Here is a 12,228-nt window from a genome sequence, read left to right as displayed (position 1 = left end):
ACCGCTGGCGGCTCTTTTAAAAACACCCCCCTAAAAATTTGTTTTTTTTCTTTTGGTGCTTTGTTTTTGCACGTGATTCCTGCTGCATCGCGTCCGCCCAACGGTGCCGCTCGCAGAGGGCGGGGAAGGAGCTGGTAGGAAGCCTGCAGCAGCTCGGCGGTTTGGCCAAGCCGGGCAAGGGGCCGCGGTAAAAAATTCCCCGGTTTCGGAGGCAGCATCCCCGCCGCAGCGATGCTCGCGCTGCCGCCTGCCTCCGCCCCGGAGCGCTGCTCTTTCTGCCTGCTTTTGGCGTTTTGTTCAGTCGATGAAAATATGCTAGTCCCTGCTCGTTTCTTGTTTGTGGGCATTTTTAGGTTGGGCTGTGGTGCTTGTCACCCAGGGCAGCGCTGCAGTGTTGCGGTTGAACACTGCTGTTGTGTGCGAAAAGGGAAACATGAACAGGGAAAGGGAATCTGCAGCAAGACTAATATTAGAAGTGGTCTGAAAACACCTATGCTAATTACATTTTGTAAAAATCGTTCTTCAGCGTTCTTTATTTAGGATACGTACTGTGGTAGTTCTCATTTTTTTCCAATAATTAATCGACTTTTTTATTTTCACTTACATTTTAGAGAGCAGGTTCTGTACCAATCTCATTAAGTATGAGAGTAAAAATCTCTGAACATTAATGTAACTGTGAATTACAATGTTTGTTGCAGCAATTACAGGACACTTCAAATAAGAGCTTACTTTAGGTTGAGATCACTTACTACGCAGGTTAATAGCCTTTGTCCAAGCATATGGACTACAAACAGTCAAGAAGTTTAGGTATCTTTAACCTGTTTTTTTGGCTGATCGGTGACCTAGGCCTACATTCTGTGGTGCATTTAGTCAGTTACATTACTAGCCAAAGCAAAGCTCAGTGGCTGCCGCTGAGTCCTAGAGGTGCTGAAAGTCATCAAAGGCTGTGTTACTGCACTGGAAGATGACAAATTCTGTTACTGCCTGCTGCTAGCATGGTCACAGGCTGAACTGTGCCCGCTAGGCCACTTTGGGAGCGTGCTGTTCTCCCCCTGGAACTGCGGCACTGTCAGGAGCTCAAACTGAGCTTTTAGGCTGTGTTATGGTCAATTCCTGATCTTGGGCTATGTTACATGAACTTTTTGCATATTATATTCTCTGTGTCTCTGCGTCCTTTACATCCAAAAATACAGCTTTGATGTCTTTTTGCTGAGCATGTTTGCATAAAAAAACCCCAAAACAACATTTCAAGACTCTACCACTATATGTAGTTTGATAATGTTATATGGCCAGACTGAGCTCCTCTGGTTCTTGTCCTAGCAACAGCGTCATGAAATTCTTTTCTGCAAAGCAGTTTCAGTTTTTTACTTTGCTATAACAAGTACTTGTTTGTTCTTCCTTGCCAATAGAAAACTCAGTTCAAGAAAAATAACAAGTATGATTTAAATCTAAATATATACCTCTAGGACCAAGATGTGTATGTCTGAAGGTGCACTTTGGCTTTGAACCCTCAGTCCTCTGTAAGGAACACTGTGATCGTATGTCACTGTCATGTTTGATGGTTGCATGTACTGGCCAGCTGTTCAAATACAGTTGTGTGCTTTTGGAACAGACACAGAACAAAGCAAGAAATCTGCTATTCTGAGAATATTTTCCTTGCCTGCCAAGGTTTTGTAATAGAGCAAACAAAAACTGCTGAAAGAGATGGTTCAAAAATAGTCTAAGTAGTTTTTATCTATTATATTCTTTACCTACCCTATGCAAAAACAGAGGAAGGCAACTTAAGGAGCACATGATGCAACTCAGCAACTGATTCTTTTTTTATGACATTTTGTTTTTGATTAAGACTATAGTCTATCCTGGTTAGGCCACAAATGTAACTGGGGAATTCTTGCAGAGATAAGCCTGTACCATCTTTTCATACTGTTTCCAGCATAAAGGCATGTCAGGAATGTTTCAGAATCAAGAAAAGGTATAGCGGGTACTAGGAAAAATTATGGCAAAAGGCATATATCCAGGACTAAAGCAGAGTAAATATATCCAAGACTAAAGCACAGTAAAAGCTTGCATGAAAATGTAGATCTGTGAGATTTGGAAAGTACTTACAGAGTCCACGCAGCTGGAAGAATTAAAAAAAAAAAACCCACTTTAAAAATATTTGTGGATTTTTCTTCCAGCATCTTCAGCAGATCTTGAGGTGGTGAAATTAAGTGAAAAAAAAATACAGTAACAAAATGAAAACCAGGAAAAAGTTAACTACTACTAAGTTTGCTAGCCTTTTCCCTTTAGCACTATCTGTCTCTTCTAACTAGTCCTACTCACGTGTCAGCAATCTAATTAGTTCATCCTAAAATATTGCCAAGAACCTGAGGACATTAGCAGGCCTTAATGACCTTAAGCAGCCTCACCTGGGGGCTCCAGCCACACTCTGCCCACAGGCTTGGGAGCTCCAGCCCTATAGTCCTTGGCTAAGCGATGTTGTGGGTACCTGTCTTTAGCTCTGTCACTGCTGCGCCTGGCTACAGATCCTACTGCCCCACAGACTGATTTCCTGGCTTGACTATGGTTTTTGTCTGTGGTGGAACAACAGCTTTCCTTTCAAAGATCCTGTAGTCAGCAATCGGTAAAGAACTAGAAATATCATTCAAACTGTTCATTTGCGTGATCAAGTATCAAGTGCAAAATTAAACAATAGATTGTTTGGAAAAATATGAAATATGGAAGATATGCATGATAGCAATATTTTGTGGGTGATGCTTTGTAAGGTCCTGCTAGGTTATCCTGATTTTTAGCTGCCGTTGGCCAAACTCTACTTTCATGTACCAGTACAGAGAAGTTGTGCGGATATACATTTTGTATGAATATAGCTGTAACTAGAATGTGGCTCACTGTCTGAAGATGTATTTTTCTCATCCAGTTTTATGTGGAATGTACATTAGTTTCTATAGGAATATCTGTGCAGAATGGGAGGGGGAAGGTCTTACATTACTGCACTATGCAAGAGCTAATTGTGGTCTATAGACTTGACTGATATCAGTATCAGAGTTTGACGAAATGTCACAGACTATTAGGAATTCTTATAGCATAGGTTAACAGGGACAATAAAGAAGAAAATATGAAAACAAAATGGGGAAATAAGCTGGTTTTCAGTGACTAGATAGCTCTGAAATAAGAATCTTGATTAATAGACTTTTCCTTCCATCCCCAAATTCTGCTAATCTTTCTTAATCCTCATTCATTGTCAAAGAGACCGTATTCAATTATGTCATCACTGCATGTTAATAAGAATAGCCAGTACATATGCTGGCTCCCACAGGAGCCAGGAACCTCCTCTGATCTACCGGAGCAAGTCAAATCTGAGTCTCTTGTGGAAATGAAATCATTTCTATCTCTTATAGAATGTAAGAACAAAACTGTGTCTTCCTTTATATCCAGGCAGCATTACTGAGTTGAAATGAGTTGAATACATTTCACAGAGCAGAGAGTTTATCCCGCTACTATTGCACTTGACCCAACACCTCGCTCAATATGGAGCATTTGGGCAGTGGCCTGTCTGCTGAGGAGGAAGGATGCTTTTCCTTTGGTGATGATTCACAGTACAGTCTCTTAGTGAAGACTAAGTGTGCGATTTAAACTAAAACAATTCTCAACATAGCGAGCAAAAGAAGTTGGCAAGTAGAAGAGATGAATGAATTTCAAACTTACTCTCTGTCCTTAAGTTTACATTCAAAGTGAAGTATGAGATCCTCTGTTAACACCTTATCTCATTTCCTTTTTGGACTTTGTTTTTCATTTGCTCCATCGTTTGTTTTTCATTTGCTCCATTGGTCCTACCCACACAGGACAACAAGAGCGTATGACCATTTTATGCTGTGGCTTCTTATAGTTTTTGTCTTTTTATTGACACATAGACTGGATGTGAGAAAGTGTGAATTTTGTTCATGTTACTGCCAAACATAGGATGCGCAGTGCTGCTTATCTTCTGAAAACAGTTTTCAGATGGCCTCACTTTCCAGTAAGTGGAAATAATAAATTATTATTTTTAATAATATCTATTTTAACTGTTACCTACGCTTCCTTTGGCTCTGCTGCATTTTTCTGTATGAACCGTGCATCTTCTGCTTTCAGAACCATGATGTCTTTCTGTCATTACCATTCCTCCCAATGATATCTCATATATTGCTTCCAGTCTTATGCTTCGATGCCATCTCACTTTATTTGTGCTCTGCATATGTCCTCTTCCATTTCCTGTTTTTAGATGCTCACATGGTCTACATCTTACAAGGGAACTTCTGCATGTCACTACCTCCTTCTCCCCTTACCCTTCATGCTACCCTCACAGTAAGGGTCCACTTGGAAAAAGCAATTGTCCTGCTGACCTTTGTCTGTTGCTCATGACTTGCAACAGGACTGATTTCCTCAGAGCTCCTGTCTATTTACCAAGTGTTGCATGCTTCACATGATACTGGTGTTCTCGAGAGCATTTTATCCTTGACAATCACAGAAGTAAGGGTCATCAAAACTTCACAAAATAGATATCTGTTACTGTGGCATGAGAGGAAAGTGGCAAGTAGGTTCATGAATTCACACTGGGCATATCCAGTCCTCAAGAGGTGTGTCTGTATGTATTCTTTTCCCTCCAAACTAATAAAAAGAAAAAAGTCTGTTGGTGCAGTTTTTATGTGTAAATGAACCTAAGATATTTTGCTTTTGCAAAACTTTTCATTTTGCCTTATCTGCATTCAGATCTTCATCTATACAAGTCCATATTTAAATTATGCACACAATCACCTGAATGCCTTGGTGAAAACATATGCCACATAATGATCATGTAAATGTTACAGATTGATCTTGAAATGTCAGTACTAACATTTTAGGCCTATGAGCACTGAACTACAATAAGAAGTAAGTATATGCCATCTGAATCAAGATGTGCTTTTTCTGGAAAGGGGAGTAATGAAATTTAATGCATCTACTACTGCTGTACAGGATTATAAATAAGCAAATGAGCTGTAAGTCTTGCTTGAGGATAAAAAGGAATTTGGGATACAAGAATGGACAAATATTCAAGTATTTGAAGTGGTAACTGTTTGTGCATATTGTAGGGGTTCACGTATGATTAATTTTTAAGCATATTGAGAAAAAAAACAGTAGTTTTCTTCTGTGATGTTTAGGTCTATACATGTAGCTTAAAGAGAGAAACACACTGCTTACAGGAGTTCTTTTTTTTCCCACTTATTACTGATGGAGCTATTTTCCAAAGCCTGGGGTAAGGATCAGCGTGGAACACAACGGGTTCCATAACTGCAAGAGATCAAAGATGCAGTACTGCGGTTGAACTTTATACCTTTATACCAACAGAGGATTTACTCTTTATAGGGTATAGCATATTTGTGAAATGTGGCAGTGCATGATTGCTCTCTACCCCAGAGAGCTTGTTATTTCAAAGTAAACAAGGACCCTGTACAAATACAATGCAGGGCCAAAGAACTGATTATACTGTGTCAGGGTTCTCATGACTCTAGTTACAGGAAATTTAACATTTTCCTTTTATTAGTCAATCAGGTGCAGCTCTGTTCCTGATAACCCTGAGGTCTCAAACCAAAATTCAGTTTCTGCATGAGGCCTTCTCAGGATACTTCCAGCTTTGGTATTCATTAGACTTAATCCTGATTTATGAGCCAAATGTTTTTCTGCAGTGCTTCAATGGATTTCAAATTCGTAGTTTAGCCAAACATTTCTCCCTGAGTAGTATAGACTTCCATTATGATGTAAAAACAGCCTTCATGATCATCAGAATGGCTTAGTTGAGCTTGCTTTGAGAGAATATTTATATATAAATGGAGTCTGCTCGAAAAGACTGTACACCTGCTTTTCAGGACAAAGATAAAGAGATTTTATCTTTGATGTGAAGGTCTCATGATAGTATTTTCTAAGAGTGAAATCTAATGATTATCTTGTGATTGAAAAGAGTTTTCTGTTGATCAGACCAGAGATTTTCTTCCTTTTTGCCCTTAGCTGTATCTCACAGGATGTTTTTCCTCTGGTTTTTTTTTTGTTTGTTTGTTTACACTGAGCAGGTTGGAAATTTCTGTTGAAATTGAACGAAAAACAATGAATGAGAATATATTTCATAGTTATGTTTAATAGTGAAGGCACATGGTCTTAAGTCAGTATGAAACAAAGGATAAGGCAATCACATTTCCAGCTGGCTTCCTTATAAGACACCATGCCAGCTGTACAGGTGGACGAGATCATGGTTATGTGTCTAGTGAAGGAAAAACATTCAGAGTTCACATGCGTAATTCCTGTATTTATCTCTTGTCATGAGTAATTTTTTATTATGCATATGCAAGGACTATCACTAGAGCTTCTCCTTCAGAAATCATGTGTCAATGCTGCGAAACTAACGTGGCAAACTGGGAATTAAAAGTTGAGGTAGAAGATGATTAATAGCACTTTCATCACACGGACAAGGTAATACCTAAGGACTTGACACTGGGTGAGAGGCTGTACAAGCACAGTACAATAGACACAGGATAATAGTCCCTGCCTTGAAGAGTTTGATCAGTGCAGACAATACAGTGGGCAGAAGGGAAGTAATGCTGCCTTAGAAAATGGTGATTTTATTTTGAACTGCAACGTTCAATCAATTTTTTCCAGGATTCCTGACAAGCTACTCCAGGGATGAAAATTTGGTTTCCAGAACCTGGAAGCTCATGGTCTTTAACTTTAGGGCATATGTTGAAGGAGTCTGCCATGGAGCTGCAGGGGCTGGCAATTCTGTAGCTGTTGCTGTCAAACAGGTCAAACCCAGACCTCCAGGTTTCAGTTAGGTTTTGTTCTTGGCTCAGCAGAAGGAGGTAGCAGAAGGATCCCCAAATCGCAAAGCTTCCAGGCTCACTGAAAGTCTGGAGAGAAAATAATGTATGTAGAGAGAAGCAGAGGGCTAAATGAGGCTGAGGTGAAGAAATTGAGTAAAGGAGGTAATAGATCGGTATTGGGTGGGAATGAGCTTCACATAAGCAAATGCCCTGTTAAAAATTGTCACAAAACTGCAGAATTTAAAGCAGTATTCCTAGGTTACTTTTATGTTCCAAATACTGTTATTTCCTGGGTACTCAGCTTCCTCACAAAATGGGAGATTTCAATGTAATAGAAGCACAACCAGACCTTAGACGGTGGGGATAAGGAGGATAGGATCAACAAGGCTGTCATTTCAGTGGCTTGGGCAAGACATATGTCGTGTCACTGTTAATTTTAACAGGTAGGTTTATCAAATACCAATCCATAACATACTAGCATTATTTATTATAATGCTGCTATCTTAATATCTTACTAGTGGATAATGCTTGCAGGTGTTAACATCTGTTTTTAAACAAGCTATAAATTCAGATGTAGACTCCATAACCCAAGGCCAAGATCATGCAAGGTTCTGTATGTGAGGCATCAGCAGCCTCACTGAAGTCAACAAATTTCTTTACTCATGAGCTGTCTAGCCTATTCTACTGCTTATTATTATTATTTTCACAATTTTTTGGAGAAGATGACCAAATGTTTAAGACCCTCATACTGATGATGTTTGATTATTCTTTGTGGTTAGCAGATTTATATTATCATTGTACCTGACAAAAGGGATGCATACAGCCAAATGATCTAATGATACCTACCAGGTGCAGTGAATTAGGCATTGCAGGAAAGTATCTGAGTAAGCTGGGTGGAGAACGTAGAACATTGAGATGAATAGTGCTGAAAAAGGGCAAAACAAGGAAATGCAGACCAGCACTCAAATTTGGAAAATGCTGTTAGTACTTCAGGGCCAAACCTTGCCACATAATCTATGGCTAGTGTCAGTACTAGGAACAAATGGGCACTAGGAGAAAAATAGCCAGAGGTATTTTGCTATATGCTCATCTAGCAGACAAGTTAAAGCCCACTCTGCAGCTTTTGTTTTAGGGATCCAGGGGAGATTTTGAATATTGAGGGCTAAATAATTGTTTAAAGTGAAGTGCTATTCTAAACGGGGATCATGCAAACTGCATGTTCCTAACTAGCTGCCAGGTCTTCAAGGTCAATATCACTCTGTAGTTGTGGATGTCTTTTGTTTTCATCCGGCAGTATTACCATACATGTTTTGGGGACAGGAAACTTGAGATCTTGTAGTAGATCTAATGGCTAAATTCCAGTTTCAAACCCACTTGTATAATCTGAGCGAGTCTGAAGTATATGCTGATTACACCTGTGTATTTTACCTGAAGACAGAGAATTGCATGAGCCTAGCTAAAGTCACGGTTAAAGGACTGTGTAGTTTATGTAACTTTAGCAATCGAAATTGATGGAAAACAAAGGTTTCCAGAAAGCGAGTGTTCTTAACTTTGACCTGTATCAACTGACAGCTATTTAAAAAAAGAAAACATCAGGCCCCAACAGTACTCTAGCCTGATACACAGGCTATTATGATAACGCACAAGCTGGAAAGGAGTCGGCTTGTCTCAGCTGGCAGGGGGAATTTGCAGGTCGGGCAGTCCTAGGCGTTGCGGTGGCAGGATGGAGGCAAGCTGAGCGAGGCAGGCGTTTGTGCGCGGCTGGAGGCGGCTAGGGGAGCTCTGGCCCCGGGTTTCCCCGGCAGGCCGGCTCCCCCTCGGCTCGCTCCCTCTGGCAGGCTCCTTTCGGCAGAGGGCACTCTGTTCCTAGCGATGGAGGAGGCGCTTTCCCGTGCTGGTGAGAAACCTAAAGAGATTGGAAAAGTTTCCAGTGCAACATATTTGAACCAACTCTTCATCGGTTATGTTTAGTTCCCTGGCGCATATTTTTAACTTCGGTGGCAGGGATAATAGCCCTTTTTCTGCGCGTTGCTCTTGTGCAGACTCGAAGGCGGCTTGCAACATTCAGTGGAAGCTCTAGCGCAAAGGTAGAGGATTTTAGAGTTACTGTCTAGCAGCCTCGAGAGGATGAGACGAAAACTATCGTATGAGATGTTCTCGTCAGATTTACAGTAGGAAACCTAAAAATATCGTGTGATTAAAGACCTCCTCGGTGGGCGAGCAGATTTGCAGCTGTTCTGTGAGTTACTTGGAGATGAGACACCGCATGGTTGTGGTTTTGGAAGCCGGTTTGCATTAGATTGGGGGCTGACTTCGCTCCACGGTAGCTTCTTGCCCCTCTGGGGAAGAGCCGCCGCTCGGTCCGGGGCTGCCTGGCTCTCGGCGCCGGGGGAGGGTGGGCTGCGGCGACCGGAGGCGCGGGGAGCGGCTCCGCGGCCCGCGGGAGCCGGGCCCCCGTTGGCGGCGAGCCCGCTTGCCCGCCGGGGGGGCGGCGGGCCGGGCCGGGCCGCGGCCCCGCGCCGCAGGTGGAGGCGCCCGGGCGCCGCTGCGCTCCGCGGAGCCGGGCCGGGCCGGTCGGCGGGGCTGCGGGGGCGGCCCGCTGCCAGCAGCCTGTAGGACCTTGGCTAACGTGCGGCGGTGGGCTGGAGCCTGGCGTGAGGGAGGGGCCGCGGCTCGTGATGCGGGATGCTGTATCCCCGGGGCAGCGGCAGGCGAGGCTTTCCCTGCCTTGCAAGCGGCGAGGAGGCTGCCGCCGAGCCGGACCCCGCTGCCCGCCTGCCCCGGCCCCGGCCCCGGCCCCAGCCCCGGGGGGCCGCGGCGCCGCGCCAGGTGGGTGAGAGCGGCAGGCGGCACCGGCGAGAGGAGCCTCGCCGCCGCGGCCGGGGGCTGGCGGCGCTGCCGGGAGCCGGCGCTCGCCCTCGGGGGGCGGCGGCGGCGGCGGGCCGGGCCCCTCGCACCGCGCCCTCCGGCGGGCCGGGGCGCGGAAGGCGGCAGGCGCAGGGCGCGCGGCTCTCGGGAAGCCCCCGCGGGAACGGGGGCACCGGCACCTGCGGGGCGCCCGCGCCTGCTGTGCCGTGTCAGGTGTGGACCTCGGCAATGCCTGGCAAGGGGGAAAATCCTCCTCCTTCAACTGACGTGGTTGGTTAGAACTTCTGAATGGCCAGAGCATCCAAAGTGCTGAAGATTGGGGGGGGGGGGGGGAGGGAGGGAGCGGTGATTTTTTTTCTCTTTTTTCCTTTTAAAGCAGCCTTATTGCTGTAAGGAATCTTCATTAAGTTAGTTGACAGGTGCAGGAGCTGGTTTTCCTTTGGGACGTCTGATCTTTTAGGAAGGAAGACTTCTTAAGGGCGAGATTTGCATTCACTGCGGGGCTTTGCGGAATAGTGGGGGTGGCGGGCGGGGGCGGGGGCGCGTGTATGAGCGGGTGCGGAACTTGTACTCTTTTATGGGATCGCTATGGTAACGAGCGGTCTGAGGCAAAAAGATGCACTGACACTAAGAATCAGAAAAATTAGAGGCGTTATTGCAATTTTTTTTCTTGTTTAAATTGTCGTTTTTGGTAACGGTGGCTGAGAGGTCAACGCTGGCCTTGTGACTGGTGGTGACCGTTAAATTGATGGGCTTCTCCCCCCCCCCCCCCTTCCCTTGATCACTTTGTCCCTGAGCTGTTTGGAAGCAGGGCTTTCAAAGGCAGTGTAAATGACTGATGAAGTCCCAGGGCTCTCAGCTCTGAGTGGGTGAAGATGCTGAAATGGTGCATCAGAAATCCTTTGCTCCTTGGACTGTGCTTTCTGGAAACCAAGATCAGAGGAGGATTTGATAAATTGACTTGCGTTCAGGAGAGAATGAAACTCGCCCCCTATTGCTGGCTTCCTCACTCTCCCCCCCCCCCCCCCCAGTGCCTTTCTGCTCCCTAATTGGAGCTACCTCACCCTGTAGGCTGTGCTCATGGCATGCAATCTGAGTCTGCCTTGCTGGCCAGCACGAAACTCCCGTGTTTGCATTGCGTTTCTTCCAAAGGCCAGTTCCATCCCTTTGCCCAGTTTGCTGTAGTCATTGAGATTCTGGCGGAGCCTGCTTGGCTTTGTTTGTAACTTGAAACAATTTCTCTCAGCAGAGCCCCAAGGCACCAGGATGGCCAGCCCTAAAGCCTCAGGGCTCTCCTGGGAGATCGCTTGGCTCACCATTGCTGCCTATGCTCATCTACAGGTAAGTAATGAACTCGTTGCTGTTGTCATGGCTCATCCTTTCTCAGATGATCTTACTGCACGTTTGTTACTGTTATTTTTAAAAAAGAAAACTACTGAAGTAACTGCATAGTGAATAAAGGGCCACACTGAGAGGGAAAACAAGATTTTCCTGTCACTGAAACTGATTTCAAAGACATCCTTGAATGGGAATTGATACTTTCTCTTCCCAGTAACATTGTAACTGACTTTACTATTGTGGGGACCAAAGGGAGATCTTGCCAGATGTGTAATACCTGAGGTTTTTCAAGGCAAGATGGTTGCTCATTACTCTAGGAGGTTTAACACTTGATAAATGATAAGATACTGTAAGTGACAAAAGTTGTGTGAATACCAGGGTAGAAACTTCTAAAGCTGCTGGAAACAGTATCTTTCTGAGGGTTTGTGAGATGGTCTTTGCTTCAAGTGTTCAATGTATTCAGGATCCATGGAGGAAAGCTGTAGCTGCCGATTGATCTGTCGTTGACACATGAGCCTAATCGGTTCCAAGAAGTGAGTATTTCAAGAAATATGGTGTGCTGGCATGCAGCAGCGATTGTTGTTATAGCATGTCATCCTCTGTACTGATGGTTCCCACAGTACAGGGCATTTCAAGGATTCTTCAGTCTTAAATACACCCAAATTGAGAAAACCTTAGAAAACAACAGCTAAGTAAACTGAAGAACTTTTTTGAAATGAATAATATCAGTTTCTGAAGGCTTTCTTTTAGCAGTTTCTGACAAAAAAGTGAAATCTTGGTTTTGAATGAAATCAATGATACTGTTGACCTTAACGTTATGTGCTGTGTGTAGTACAGCAATGCTGAGGAATAGTAGTTTCAAACTGGAGCCTGTTGTGTTGGGCATTATGTAAACATACAGCCTGAAGGGCATTTAATCTAAGTATAATGCAACAGGTTTTGAAATAAATTCAAAAGCAATATGAAGAAACAAGGAGACTATACTGGACAGACTGGACAACTCAGTAAGCTATGATCCATTTGGTGTGCCCTTTGGGATTTAAGGGAGGGGAAATGGGGCTCCAACCCATCCTCAGTAGCACTGTTGAGTGCAGTGTGTGCTATGAGTCATTTGGTGGGGGGTGGATGGGATAACTGCTGATGAATGCCTCCCATATCTGTATTATACTCGCTGCTAGTCTTGAAAGTATGCTGGTTA

At 44.2% G+C, this 12,228-nt stretch overlaps 1 protein-coding gene across 6 annotated transcripts in view; it reads left to right on the top strand.

Annotated features, from left to right (window-relative positions):
• The first annotated feature begins 50 nt into the window (after positions 1–50).
• The window catches only part of ADAMTSL3 (ADAMTS like 3), a 207,712-nt gene continuing 195,534 nt past the window's right edge, over positions 51–12,228 (top strand). Inside the window, exons 1-2 of one of the 6 annotated variants that reach the window (XM_068957980.1) lie at positions 51–134; positions 10,942–11,033. In XM_068957980.1, coding sequence (XP_068814081.1) covers positions 10,959–11,033 — 75 coding nt within the window. In that variant the 5' untranslated portion in view covers positions 51–134; positions 10,942–10,958. Of the gene's footprint in view, positions 135–8,530; positions 8,722–9,042; positions 9,064–9,581; positions 9,654–10,938; positions 11,034–12,228 lie in introns of those variants that run through there. The other 5 variants (XM_068957979.1, XM_009681289.2, XM_068957981.1 and 2 more) reach the window with 5 other exon arrangements.

The sequence above is a fragment of the Struthio camelus genome, chromosome 12 (genome assembly GCF_040807025.1).
Source record: "Struthio camelus isolate bStrCam1 chromosome 12, bStrCam1.hap1, whole genome shotgun sequence".
NCBI lineage: Eukaryota > Metazoa > Chordata > Aves > Struthioniformes > Struthionidae > Struthio > Struthio camelus.
The sequence above is the reverse complement of the archived record's forward strand: the minus strand, read 5'-3'. Positions and strand labels throughout refer to the sequence as shown.